A 15223-nucleotide genomic window follows, 5' to 3' on the forward strand; every position below is an offset into this window, starting at 1 on the left:
CTTGACAGAACCAACCAGATGCACATCTAACCAAGGTAGCCTGTGGAAATTCACATGTAGCTTTTGGAAATTCACATGGTTGGAAGGCTGGGGATGGAGCCAACAGACCCCAGGCATCCTCTCCAGCTCCAGCAGGCTGTAGAGAAGCATCTGTCAGGAAAGCCCAGTCCACTGTTGACACCCACATAGCAGGGTTTGGTCATTCAGAGCCCTGCCCCTGACCTTTGGCAACTGACTTAACTGCTCTGGGCCTCAGCCCCGGGATCTGTAATATGAGGGCGAGGACTACATGATTTGTAAGATTCCTTCCAACTCTTAAGAAAATGTTAAATACCTCAAACTGTTAAATAAGTGAACTGCTTCCACACAGTTTTCTGGGTAGAGATGTTGGAAAACCACACCAAGTGGTGGTTTTCTAATTCGGAGTCTTAAATTAACTAAATTTGTCTGGCTTCTATTTGAATCTCTCAGTTTATGTGTAAACACTTTAAATTTCCTAGATTTTTTTAAATTTGACATACAACTACGTCTATAAAGTAGCTCCTAGTTTAGTCAAAGTAGGGACCACATTAGAAGCATGTAAATTGGTGGTGACCGCATGTTAGAAATAAATTCTATAAGGCTAATTCTAAACAAAATTAAATTACTCGTTTTTTCTCCTCCTTTGAGCACCTCTCTTTCTTCAACCCTTCCTTTTTTCTGTGCAGCCCCCATCTCAAGTGCTCACTGCCATCTCCTCCAAACACTTTTCGGAGAATGTGGGAAGATGAACAAAGCCATGCACCCTAGTGAGAAGACAGAACTCCTTTGTGCGGGGATGGAAATGCTCGTCTCCTCCAGGTATCTTCCTACATTTCCCCCCCTCCCCTGCGTTTAGACTGGGGCCATAGACTGGCCAATGGACTGTGAATGGAAGTGATGTGGCCCCTTTTGTCTAAGGCAGTCAGGAAGAGTTGTGAGTTCTCTCTACCATCACTGGGAGTTGAAGGAAAAATCTGAGATGGTGGAGTTGCAAGATGGAAGCTGCCTGGATCCTTGGAGCTGCTAAGGAGAGCTGCCCGATTTGCAATACCTAGTTCAGTTTTCAACGTGTCATATCTTAACTTACTGAGATTACATGGTTTGTTACTTTAGCCTAGGCTAGCCTAATAATCCCTTCCAGAATTATTTCATTTAACAGAGATCCTAGGGGAAACGGTAATGCAAAACATGACGGAAATAACTTCTCATAGTGGAACTGTGGATACAGGTTGTAACTGGTGCCATTGCGGCAGCCCTGTAGAAAGAGGGTTGACGTCGGGGAAACTTCTCGATACCAGTAAAACTGGGACATGGGGCAATACTGTATGCCTCTAATGGTCCTGTGCTGCATGGCAAACTTGAAAATGCTCCAAAGAAGGAAATTTTAAGACATTATTCCTTCAGGCAAAATCTCACCAAGCTGCTTCTACAGGGAGGCAAAACAAGGGAACCCATTTTCTCAAATGATCTTGAAAACATAGTCACCTAGTGCCAGACATAGAAATCCCTTTTTTTCCTGCCCATATTATCGATTATTAAAACACCTACTTGGCTTTCTCCACTATCCCACAAGGACCCAGAAAACTTGATCATTTGGATCCATTTAGGAATCCCTTTTTTGTGGGGGGAAACAATGTGACAGAACAACAATGTGCATCTGTTGAATGAAGCTGCCTTTCGGGAAGACCTTGTTTCCTTCCTCCACAGAGGCCCTCCCGGCTCCCAGAGCACCATGGATGGTTTCAAGAATTGTGCAGATGGTAGCAATTGGAGACTCAGGAAAGGCAAAGTACTGCCTTGGATCCCAACTCTAAGTTTGATTTTATACAAAGGGTCCCCAGCCAAACTACTCCTAAGAATGCTGTCCAGCAAGGCATCACCTCTGATGGCAGTTTCCTAAGACGTCATTCTTTCCCCCTAGATGCGCACGACACTTACCAGTGGAGAGGGTCTCTCCTAACTGTGCCACTGGCTTTCCCTCTGCTCCCCCCAACTGAACCAGCATGGGCTTCGAAAATGCTCCTTGACATACCTGGAACCCAGATCCACCAGATACAATACTCCAGATACAATCCCTTTGGGTCTGGCCGCACATGCCAACCAAGTCCCAAGCCAGTTTATTAATTTGACCAAAAGGTAAACAGATGATGGAGATGCAGAAAGACGAGCATGCGAGCAGCTAAAAGTATTAACCCGGCTGTCCACCAGGAAACAAATTTAAGACATTTAAAGTGGCATTAAATAAATGAGGCTATGGTTTATCTACTTGTAACTTCCATTGTCTTTTTTAAAAAAGGAAAAAAAATATATATATTTTACATTGCAGTATATAAATCTAGACTCTACATATACAGTATAAATACACAAGGCGAGCACATGGGCACAACACGTATGTCTTGGTAGCCGCGCCCTAAACCAGGCCAACAGTTCTACATTTTCTTTTTGACCTTCCAACCAAGAAATTCAGGCTGAGGCTACGTTTCCTTCAGTCCCTATGATGTCTAGCACCCTGGCCATCCCTCCTCCATGCACAGAAGCACAAATCGAATCAGCCTCGCAAACAGAAAAAAAGTGCTTTTCAACTAGTTGAAACCAGTCAGTCTTTACAATGCGGTCTGATCTAGAAAGACCTAAAGGAAATCTGAGGCCTTCCTGGCTCATTCTCATTCTTTGGTCCACCGCCACAAATCTCTAGACTTTCCCTGGTGTTTCTTGCAGATTTCATATGGCTATTTATGTAACATAAATCACACATAACCTGTGGGAGCTGTCTTACAGGATAGGAGGAAAAAAAAAAAAAAAGCTCCACATTACAATCTGCACTTCATATCTGGGTTCATTCTTTATTTTTGGAATAAAAACTGGCATTTTGAGAATTTTCTTCTTAAAAAGGACAACATTCTGAAAGTGCTTCTTAAACGTGTCAACATCTCACGTATGGCTTTGTAGTTCAAACCCCAGCCACAGCTCAGATTTGGAAGGGAGAGGATGATGGTGGTACTGGAGACAAAAGTGTCACTTAACAGTGATACTGTGATACCAAGTGTGGAAACCTGAAAAAAAAAGTTATTGATTCCATCTGGAAGAATGTACCTCTTTAGAAACGAGTTGGATAATATATGGAGCCCCATTTCTTTCCCCATGACTAGGCACAGGAAGGCTATAAAAGTTAATAAGTAGAACAACAGGACACTGCTCTCAGCAGTGAACATCTTCCGAGGGGCTATTCACAGAGCAATCGCTGTTCAGAAATCTTTCACAGGCTCAAAATCATCAGTTATAGTCAATCGCAGTAGGAATTTCTACACCCGAGGAACAAATTGCACGTAACATAGAGGTACTGTGATCCAGATGGCAAAAGACGGCAGACATGTAGTTTCACATGCAAAAGGCAATCAGAAAACAACAATGAAGTCGTGGCATTCCGAGACAGATCAGAGTCCACATGGGTCATCATCCTTTTGTGCTTTCCTTTCTGGCTGATAAGTTACCAAAGAACATGGCTATATGTGCAAGAATGATTGTGATATGTTCTTTAGGGGGGAAACAAACAATGCAGTTGCCAGAAATCAAAATGGGCTTGTGTTGCCTCCAGAGGTGTCACAGCGGCTGGACCAGTGGCTCAGACAGGCCTCCAGAGCTGTTCCTTGCCCTCCCTGGGGTAGCAGAAATTGGCCAATGCAAGCAGAGGTCAAAGCCACTGGCTCATCCAAACCCTTTCCAAGGTGGCCTTTCATTCAGCCTGTGGCAGTTCCCGCCTCTGCGGTTGTTCTTTTCTGGTGGCACTTGATTGAGAAAGTAATCCTCTCCCTTTATAGAAATAGTTTGGACTGCTTATAACACGGGTACAAAGGACACTCTGTGTTCCTAGGGTTGATTCCGTTTACTTGGAAGGTAGGAGACGAGGTTCTGAGTTCCTTCTAGTTCCCTGTAAAAAGTGACCTCGACTTCCCAGGCCATTGTGCAAATTTGTTTCTCCATAGTCCAGAATATCCCATAAGTCCCTCATATTTATATATATACACACACATACCAAATATGTGTACATACATATATATTTATAAATGTGGGTAATTTTGCATTTCGATCTCAGATAGGTCAAAGAGAATCATGCTTTTCGTGTCAAGTTCATCTCCGATTTCCCCACGATGCCTATCATAGTGCCTTGCACACCAGAGGTACTTACTCAATAAATATCTGTCCACCTCACCAATGATCCTTTAACACTGGGTGGTAGCTGCAATCACCACGGCCTGTTCTCAGCCCCACCCTGCCTTTGGCAAGCAAGGGGCCACTGGTCTCTCCCTTCAGAGGGTGATTTTGCTGTGTCTGTTGCTCCAGCAGCCCCGTTTGGCTGTCCTGGGCAACGTCAGGCTGGTCCGGCTACGCAGTTTTACTTGCTCTTCCACAGAGTTCTTTTTGCGTAAGATGAAGTCAAAGTTCACTTGGCTGTTCATGGCATAGAAGACATTTGCCGAGTCTGGGATCACGAGTTCTAAAAAAGATGAGGAAAGAGAAGGTAGTCAGCTCGTGTAGGTCAGCCCAGCACTGACCGTAGCAGGTGGAAATTCTGCTCAGACACACGGCTGGGACTATGGCCCTTTGTCCCTGGAATGCAAACGGAACCAGACAGTGACCACCACTTCCTCCCCGCAAATTGGTTCCAACAATTTTCCCAATCCCAAGTTAAAAAAATCTAAGTGCGAATCCAATCTTAGAAATTCGAGCCACGAACAAAATGCGCAAATGCAGGATGTTTTAGCTGGAAGGAAGTGCAGTAGGAAGCAGAGGCCTACAGGAGTTAAAAGACATTCCCAAGAGCACAGCTCGTCAGGGGCAGAACTGGGACCCGAACCCGGGTTTCCAGCCTCCCGCAGTCCATTTTCCACTCCACTATGCAGTTTTTCAGAGACTAAGCGAATCCAATAACACGGGGAAAAGGCAGAAAATCTACACCGTTTTCCAGTATTCTTAACTTGGAATATCAAAATATTTTTTAATTAATCCCAAATCAAACCAGTATGTTACACCATTTGAGGCCTTGCTTCCTTAAGAACTTGCATTTTAATATTAAAGGGCAACCAAATAAGATGGTATCTATCTATTAACATTTAAACCATTGCCTACTGCAGTGACTCCCACCTATATAGATAGCTGCAATTTTTGAACAAGGATTATTCCAAGCATAATATGAAGTTACTGAGCAAAGTGATTTGAATTCATTTTTATTTTTAAAAGAAGGTATATACTCTTAAGCACTCAGGGGTAATGGATATCTTAAAAAACCAACAGGGGAAAAAAAAGGTAAAATGTGCAAGTCTTGCTTTGCGGCAGTGGAGTGACGGAGGCAACCAGGAGAGGTGTCTGCCTGCAGAACTGGATTAAGTCGACCTTACGTTAACTTCGACCACTGAGATTCCACAGCACAACTGATGCAATCAGCTTCTGCGTGACTCTGCTACATTTTGCACAAATGTTCTATAAAGGATAACTCCCTTAAAGTGTCCCCAGTCTCCTGCCCACATATTCCTGGGTCAGTAATAACCTACCTCACAGCTATATATCAACATATCTCCAGTACGGTACACTTTTGGGTGCATTATTTCCTGTCATAATCACCCATGATGCACAAGGAACCAGTAGGATATTGTCGCCATTTAACTAATTAAGGACCAAGGCCCAGGGAGGTCAAGCAGCCCACCTGCCACCACACAGCTGGTGAAGCTGGGCCCCAGCTGCACTCCGGGACTCCTGGACCTTCACACCCACTGGCCTCACCTTGGCGTGTTGGTTTGTGGATGACATGGTAAAACCCAAGAGACCACTTTTCAGGCTTGGACTTTTAACAGTAACTACATTAAAAGATGAAACTGAGAAAGGTTTGCCCAATGACCTAGGGCTCAGCTCGATGAAAGAAAACTTCCAAGAATTTTCTCAGAGGCTGTAGTTTTTCATCGCTAAGAAAAGGTACGACTCCAACTTCGCCTACTCTCGTCGGGGCCCGAGATACAGCCCTGGGTGATTTGTTGGTCAAATGGCGTATGAATAACTGCTCCCTTCCATCATCCCCGCCTTGTATAATTCTTCTTTTCCTTTCTAGGGGGAATGCTTGTTGGGGAACAGCCCTCCCTTGAGACACTTGCATTGGTCTGTGCTCGGTCTGTCAGCAGACAGGGTTGGCCTCAGTCAACAGTATTGGCTACTCCTTGTGCACTTGGAAAAGAGGCTCAGTTTTCCTGAGTCTCCTTCTCGGACGTGACACGGCATAGAGGAGTTACCTACCAGCTCGCCTCCTACCCCTCAACAAATACAACCCCGATTCAGATTAGCAAATTGATACATGCAGGGGGATTATGTGCCCGGAGTTTTCATAAAAGGGATTTCTTCAACTAATGGACTCCTAGGCAAACTGGAACATTTCATAATCACCAGTTCTTTGCCTCAGTAAGTGTGAGGTAAAGAACCTTTCAATCCTGGTGCTGGAAGCTTTTGCTGCTTGAAGATCAATCATGAATAAGGATCAACTGAAGGACAGACTCTCATAAGTGGTTAACTGAAACCATGAGAAATTATTGCAGGAACTGCGACCTTTCAGGGTCATGCACAACCTGGACACACATTACTGGTTACTGGAGGTGCACGGCCATCTGCAAAGAGCTAACAGACCCCGTCCATTCCCCAGCTCCTGACACAGGGAGGGACCTCTTCCTACAGGAAGGCTTGAGGAGAAGTTTACAGAGAATGGGCGGGAGGAACGCTCAGCAAGACCGCAGAAAGCAACAAGGGCTGCTGGGGGACCAGCGTGAGAAGCTTGATTCTACCAGCGAGGTGATGGCATATGGCTCCCGGCAACTCTGCCCTAGCGTGATTAAAAACCCTCACTTGGGGCTTCCCTGGTGGCGCAGTGGTTGAGAGTCCACCTGCCGATGCAGGGGACACGGGTTTGTGCCCCGGTCCGGGAGGATCCCACGTGCCACGGAGCGGCTGGGCCTGTGAGCCGTGGCCGCTGAGGCTGCACATCCGTAGCCTGTGCTCCGCAACGGGAGAGGCCACAACAGTGAGAGGCCTGTGTACCAAAAAAACAAAAACAAAAACAAAACCCTCACTTGGTTCCATTTAAGAAAGACATTGTGTCCACTTCCTGTCTTCTCACACTGGGGCAATCTGCCTTGAGAAGGAACACGTGCCTACCTTTGTCCTCCGAGATGACCTGTACCAGCTCGTACTCCTCAGCCGGGTCCGAGTCCAGATTGTGCTTCAACATCGCCCTCTGGATCACGGCGGGAGTTTTGTCCTGGCTCGTCAACTGGAAAGACAATGAAAGGGTGTGTAAAGCATTTAGCTTCATGTCTCCTGGAAGAGTTGTGCTGACCTTCTTATTCTTGCTGTCTTGTGCCTTCCTGGGAGAAATGGCCAGGTGGAGTGAGAGAGGACCAAGAGCCAGCACTCCTAAGTTCCAGTCCTGGCTCCACCCTCAGATAACAGGTCATCTTTTCTCTCGGTCACCTGCTCTCTCAAAGCCACAGTGTCTTAACCCCATCAAAACAGAGAGACTGGGTGCCTTGCCAGTTCCAATGGAGGTTCCGGTGGAAGAATATATATGAGGGAATTGTGAAAAATGCACAGCGTTAGCAGTCCTGGGCCAAAATTATCCTCACCCGTTGAGCACTGGTTACAACCTGTGGGTCAGAACGGCCACAGTTCTGCACACTGACCATTTCAAAAAGCACAAGTGGCTCTACAACCCAGGAATCCCACCCCTAGGTATCTACCAAGAAAAATAAAATCATTATGTCCACAAAAGGACTTGTACACAAACGTTCATAGCAGATTTATTCATAACAGCCCCAAAGTGGAATCTACCTGCATCTCCATCAATAGGAGAACAGGGAAGGATAAAGACAATGTAGTGCGTTCACGATAAGAGCATGACTCAACAGCTAGAGGGAGCTGAGAACTGAGACATGTAACAACGTGATGCATCTCACAAACATCACAGGTGAGCCAGAGAAAGCAGACACAGAAGATGACATGTTGCAGGAGTCTGTTCTTTCAAAAACAGGCCAAATTAACCTGTGGGGTTAGAAAACTAGCTAACCTTATCTTCAACTAAGGTTAAAGCAGGATTGAAGGGGCATAAGGGAATTTTGGATGGGGCGGATAAAAAATGTTATTTATCTAGACTTGGGGTGGTGGTTATATAACAGAAGTATACATATGTAACTATATGTACACATATATATGGTTATAGTTATAAAAACCCAAAGAACTGAACACTTCAGATCTATGTATGTAATTATATGTAAATTATGCTTCAATAAAAATGAGCTTCTAAGTGTTTAAAAATAATAAATCTAACATTTTTTAAAGTGCAAGTTAAGCCTCCTCTCACCCCAATTCTCCCCTTCATCTCTGCCCATCAGCCAACTATTCTCCGGGTACTCAGAGCAACAGGAAAAGGGGGCTGACTTATGTACTATCCCTTGGGTGATTTCTTTAAATTTGAAAGAAAGCAAAATGAAACATAGATTATTCTTACTTAAAAATAAAAGCTATTCTCACCAAGAGGTAAGAGGAGAGAGACAGCCAAAAAAGAGAAGAGATGACAACGTAGTAGTGTGATTTTTTCCAAGAAACTGTTATTGTGAGCTCAAGGATGTCTGGGCCCACAGGCCTCCCTCCGATCTGGAGCAGCAGCTGTATTTGTGATTCAGTAAACAATATGCATTACAATGGGGTCCCTGTAAGTGACAACGACCGTGCTCAAGGGTCTGTTACCAAAACATCTGGCACCTCCTTATACAAGGGAGAAACAGATGCATACAAAATTCTAAAGGAGAAAAATAAATTTTTTATAGTCTAAAGGAAGTACTATTGCAGCTGGATCAAACTGGGCCAGAAGCATAAAAAGTCAGAGGAGAAAGGACACCAACTTGGGGGATGGTTGTTGGGTTAAGGTGGTTAATGTTATCAGCTTTAAACCTACCTAAGGAGAAAACCAGGCTACGCTTATTTTACCTTAAACCTCCCCAGGTGTGTCCAAACAAGGATGGGCTGGCCAAGGGCTTTCCTCGAAAAAGTCTGTCACTTTGTACCATAAACGCTACTGCGGGGAATTGATGATCACAGACAACACTAACAGCTCAGCTGTGCAGCCTTACGCTGATATCCTGAACCAGCACTGGCCAGTAGATACATATAATTCGAGCCTCATCTGTAATTTAATTAATTAATTTATTTTATCTTATTTTTATTTATTTATTTATTTAGATTTTTTTTTAATGTGGACCATTTTTAAAGTCTTTATTGAATTTGTTACAATATTGCTTCTGTCTTATGTTTTTTTCTGGCCGTGAGGCACGTGGGATCTCAGCTTCCCGACCAGGGATCGAGCCCACACCCCCTGCATTGGAAGGCGAAGTCTTAACCACTGGACCGCCAGGGAAGTCCCTCATCTGTGATTTTAAATACCTAGTAGCCACATTTAATTATTTTTCAAAAGGGAAATTTTAATATTTTACTTAACCCAATATGTCCAAAATATTGTATCAGCATAAAATCAATACAAAATTGTTAATAAGATATTTTATGTTCTCATTATTGTTATTTTTTTGTACCAAGCCTTCAAATACCTGGTGTTCAAATACCTGGTGTGTATTTCACACAGCATATCTCAATTTGGACTTTGCCCATTTCAAATGCTCAACCACCACCTGTGGCTGGTGGTTTCGATACTGAAGGATGCTTGGGTGTCACCCTCATACACCTTAAATAGGAATGCGAAACATTCCCTGTGCCCTTCCCGGAGCTTAGTTTTCTAAGGCCACAGGTTGGGCCTGTTTTTGAAAGATCAGACTCCGGCAGGATGCGGGATATCTGATTTCTTTGGCTCAACATGGTGTTTTAGAGATTCATCCGCATTGCTGCGTGTTCAGTTCTCGGTTCCTTTTAGTTCAGAGACACCGTAGTTACACAGCTGGCACTTACTCCCCTGGTTGGCATATGTGAGAGAAGCCATGTGAGTAAACCACCCTGAAAATACAATAATACGGCTGATGACCTCGGCTGCCTGGTGGCGCCCCTTCCTCTCGGACACTCCCTTATCACCCCTCCCTCGCCACCACGTGGGTTCCGCCTCAGCCCTTCCTCACTCGCTGCACCACCGCATCCAGCCAACCCCAGCACCATCAGCCTTGCACCAACCTGTGTTTCTCACCATCTACTAGGTGATGCCATTTGGATGTCCTATGGTGACCTTGGATTAAGTGCACCCCAAACCCCCTGCTCCAGTAGTTACACTGCACTGGATGGGACCACCAACCATCCGGCTGCCTGGACAACCTTTCGTCCTCCCTCTTCCACTCCCCCAGAACAGTAACCAAAAAGTTCATAACTAAATGGATGAATTCCATAATTCTAACTTAGAAAAATCTTGCAAAAATCCATACCATCTCCAGCCACATGACCATTATTCAAAACCTTAACACGTCCTACATGGAATATAATGGAAGCTTCTAACTCGCTCTGCCACCTCCAATCTACTCCCCCTGCACTTCTGAATCAGGTCTCCACAATGCCAGCTACTTCTCTAAAGAAGAAATCTGATCGCCACCTAAAAGCCTGCGATAAGACTCTACTGCAAGATTAACGCAAACTCCTTCTTGAGGCCTGCAGGCCCTTTACAATCTGATCTAACCTCTATTAAAGTATTTAGTACGTTTTGGAAAATGCTTTATGATCTCCTTTTTGATTATAAGTTCCTCAAAGACAGAAATGTCTCATTCATCTCCCTGTTCCCAAAGCCCGGTCCAATGACTAGTACACAACTAATGTTCAAGAAATATTTTGTTGATTTAGTGAATGCTTTAGTAAAGCTTTTCTTCAGATGTTAAAAGACAGTGACTCCTTATCACTTACCTCATATTCAAAGCTAAGCTTATAAGCAGTCAGTGTGGCTCGAAGAAGGCAAGTCATGAAGATGCGTAGAGATGCGAGATTTACATTTTACTGTGGGGTTTTACTGCAAAGGAGAGTCTGCTTTTCCATACATGATACATCCTTTAAGATAAGAAGTCTATTCTTGTAATAAACACACCAGACCTTACACACCCAAGGTCATTACCAGGAGAGGCTCTGTATGTATTCCAAAAAGACTGCCATTATTCAACACATTTCGGGGACTGTGCTCAGAAACAGAGTTTTTATAGGAAGCTCAAAAAGGTCAGTCTCATTTATTTATAAGCATAGCTCCTCGTGGACGCAAACTGTCCAGCTTGATCATCCACTTTACTAAGTCTGAGTCCAAGTGGCTAAAGGAGAAAGCTTTGCCACCACCGAGGAGATTGCTAGGAATGCACAGCAGTTCAATGATAAACGCAGACACGCTAATCCCCAGGAAGACCTGCAAGGAGGCGTGCAGCAGTGGCATCTTCCCTGGGATGCCTGTATGTAGTCATCTCAGCTGAGAGTTTTTTTTGTTTTTTTTTTTGTTTTTTTGTTTTTTTTTGCTGTACGCGGGCCTCTCACTGTTGTGGCCTCCCCCATTGCGGAGCACAGGCTCCGGACACACAGGCCCAGCGGCCATGGCTCACGGGCCCAGCCTCTCCGCGGCATGTGGGATCTTCCCAGACCGGGGCACGAACCCGTATCCCCTGCATCGGCAGGCGGACTCTCAACCACTGCGCCACCAGGGAAGCCCCTCAGCTGAGAGTTTTGAAGAGGGTGATACTGACCTGGATGAATAAGGTTTAGCAACTTTTAAGACGTAAAAATTATATCCTATACGCACTGCAGATTTTTATATATGATTAGTCTATATCCAGGGAGATTTGGGCATTGATTCATGTGGCACATACTCATTTTGTGTGAATGCATGTATATGTGCTGACACGGCACGTGAGTACTCGGGTGTCGGTCTGAGCGCCTTACCATGATGCTCTTGTACATGTTGCCATTGTTGTCCTCTATGCTGATGCGGATTATGCAGGTGTCTTCGTTCTGTTGGTTGTAAACGGGGGGCAGCACTGTCGAGGTAATGGATGTCACAGAGACAGAGCGCTTGTGGATTTTCGGGTTGTTGTTGCAGGGCGGAGGGGAGGAGAGGGGGTGCGTCAAGGCCGACATCCCTGAGGAAGTTGTGTCCATGGAGTGGATGGAGGAACATGAGGAGGAGGACTCGGAGAGCTGGAAGGGTAGACACAGCCCAGAAGGGAGCAGAACTGTTAGGAACCCTGGCCAACAGTGTGCTTCCCAAGTTTCAAAGCAGAGGTCGATGTTGAGACTAATAAACTTCCGTTATTTCTTTCACAGCAGCCCACAGCACACGTGCGTCTTATTTCTGGTGGAAGCACCCCCATGGCAGATGCCTGTCCGTGACTCAGGGCTCAGCTGAATCACTCTGCATCATGGCAGGCAAGGTGGTCCTCTCATTCCCCGAGCTTTTAGCTGCGCTGAAGGAGGGTAACCAGCAGGTGGCAGCAAGTACCAGAAACTAGAGGCAATACGGGCTTGTGAAGGAACCCCGAAGCCCACCGGGCAGAAAGCAAGCTCAGTCCTACCGCCTCGAGCAGGAAGGATGCTTAACCTGCCCCGCAGAGATCCTTTCTATTGTGATTCCGTTTCACTGTCAGATTTTGGAGCAGGAGAGAAATGGCTATATTTTTAGAAGTGTCTAAAATGAGAACCACAGATTATCGAGCTCTGCAGGGAACAGGAGCCCTGGAAAGGCACCTGGAGATGGCCTGGCCCCAATCCCTCTCTACTGCTGAGGAACCTGAGGCCACAGCTGTTGACAGCACCATCAGGCTGTGCTCTCAAATTTCCTGACTTCCATGGCCAGGTTCACAGAGCAAGGGTGCAGCCAAGGCCCAGTCTGTAGTCGGTGAGAATGTGGTGAATGAACACAGCACAGCACTGCCCCAGGGATTCTCAGGACTGTGAGGCCATGAGTTTTGTGATGAGCTTTCAGACATCTTATTTCATTTTGGTCTCCCAACTATCTTGTGAACAAAATTCAGATCATTAGAACTATGAGGGAAACACGATTCAGAGAAACAGAGTGACTTGCCCAAGGGAACACAGCCTATGAGAGGCTCCACCACTTAACCACATTTGCTTCCAGAACCAACTGTACACCTTTTCATGTTGTATACCAAGGATAATTAAAGAATGAGGTACTAGAGTTAATGTGTTTTTCTGATTAACGACAGGGTTCTTATATGTGCAACACCAAATACCAAAGAAATAGGATGCCCCCAGATCATTAGGTGGTGGTCCACAACATATCATTAATTGAATCATTTGAAATATCAATTCTTTTTATAGAAAATTACAAATAATTTCTCAAAATGAGGTGAGCTAAATTATACCACATTAATCCAATCAAATAATATGGAAGTCATTTAAAAAACAAATAACTTACTAATTTCTTTCGTACCCATCTACCTTCCCATGGAAACAAAGTACAGAAATGTAGCTTTCTGATTATCTGGCTTCCAAGTAAAATGGAGTCTCCTCTATTTTATTTCCTATGACTTCCCTCTCCTGCGGCATAACTGTACGTTAAATAACCGTACATTCAATTCGACTGCATCATTAGTTTAATAGAGCCAGCAAGATGATGTGAAAACTCTAGTAATGCAGGAGTCCAACTGAGGCTTTATCATAACATTGTTTAGTGACTTTTTTTTTTTTTTTCTTAGCTTCCCAAGTGAATCAACCTAGTGGCTCAATTTGAGGGCTAACTGGTGGTGGATAATTTTAACAGCCTGACTTTGCTGGCAGGTATACTACACAGTAGCCAAGAGGGTCCCCTTTCCAATTACTGGTTCAATTTTTTCCCCTTTCCTTTCCTCCACATAAATCCTTTATCTTTTGTTAGATTTTTTCCATGATTTTAATGACATTTAAGATAAAGCCTTGAAGATGCCTGGGTTATAGCACCATTAAACAGACCACCTCTTGAGCCCAAATTCTTACTGGGAATTTAAGTAGTGTGGAGCAAAATGTGAAATAAATGTTTAGAAACCACCATCAGGGGAATGAAGAAAAAGGAATGCAAATTACACTTGACTCTAGAGGGACCGCACAGTGTGGCCAGTGGGAAAGGCAGGGTGGGTGGGGAGGGCTGCAGGACCTCAGGGTAGGGAGGAGCTGTGAAGGTCTCTGGGGCCAGCCAAGCACTGAGCAGGACTGAGGCCTTTCCAGTTAACATTCGGGGCTTCTGCAGCCCAGCAACTACTTGCGTCCAATTCAATTACTCATTTTTAAACCCACAGAAATTCGTGACTCTGAAAAATGTTCATCCAAAGAATTAAAATTCATGACTTGCGCAAGAAACTGAAGAGCCAGTGTGATAAGGGGGGAGACAAAAAGGATGCAGCAAGGGGTGTGCACAGGACACACGCAGGGCTTCTGCATAGTTTTAAAAGGGATGACCCAGACCTGTGTGCACGTCCACTGCATCAACAGATGCAAATGTGATTCTACCTCCTTCCTGGACAGGGAGAAATCCCACAAAGATGTGGGCAGTAGCTTAGTTGTCACTGTTGTACAATGTCCATCATCAGAAATGGGGCCTAAAAAGCTTAAGAACCTGTCAAAAGGTGAATGATGGGGCCTCACTCCAGATTTTGACAAAGTCAATGCTGAGTGTCAAGTCACGGAGAATGATTCCATCCCTGATTAAGGAGATATGCCTGAGAGAACAGCCAGTCCGTGGGTGTTTGCAGAGCTTTCCTTCAATATTTGGAGCATTAAAGATGTGTCTCCAGATTTCAAAGCAAAAAGGTGAGAAATCCCGCTAGGGCAGCATCTGAGTCATCTCAGGTCTAATGAGCCCTTCCTGGATTGGCTATTTTGTGACAAGGTCACCTGAGGGTTCCCAGATTGCTGCTGGTGCTTATAACACAATGTGAAACAGCACACACATCCCCTTGCAGAATGGCAGATACAAATGAAAGGAAGGAATTGTTACCAACACTCTACCTCACTGGCCTAAGCATAAGTTAAGGGGCCAGAAGTCACTTACACAGCAAGTCTGGCCAGCCAAGATCCTCCCCAAAATGGTGCAAGTCCTAGTCACATCAAAGTTGACATCTCTGATCCAAGCTCCTTGACCAACAGACTGAAGCAGGTGTGTATAGAAGATGAAGGTGGATCTTTTGTTTTCTTTTCACTTATTTATGCAGCTATGGAGAACAAA

At 44.8% G+C, this 15223-nt stretch overlaps 1 protein-coding gene across 2 annotated transcripts in view; it reads right to left on the reverse strand.

The window, feature by feature from the left end:
- Positions 1-2131: 2131 nt before the first annotated feature.
- Positions 2132-15223, reverse strand: part of RGL1 (ral guanine nucleotide dissociation stimulator like 1) — a 128798-nt gene continuing 115706 nt past the window's right edge. The window contains exons 16-18 of one of the 2 annotated variants that reach the window (XM_060091148.1): positions 11950-12204; positions 7213-7327; positions 2132-4516 (exon numbers count right to left, since the gene is read on the reverse strand). In XM_060091148.1, coding sequence (XP_059947131.1) covers positions 4329-4516; positions 7213-7327; positions 11950-12204 — 558 coding nt within the window. In that variant the 3' untranslated portion in view covers positions 2132-4328. The remainder of the gene's footprint in view (positions 4517-7212; positions 7328-11949; positions 12205-15223) is intronic. The other variant, XM_060091149.1, reaches the window with a different exon arrangement.

Source organism: Mesoplodon densirostris, chromosome 2 (assembly GCF_025265405.1).
Source record: "Mesoplodon densirostris isolate mMesDen1 chromosome 2, mMesDen1 primary haplotype, whole genome shotgun sequence".
Lineage (NCBI taxonomy): Eukaryota > Metazoa > Chordata > Mammalia > Artiodactyla > Ziphiidae > Mesoplodon > Mesoplodon densirostris.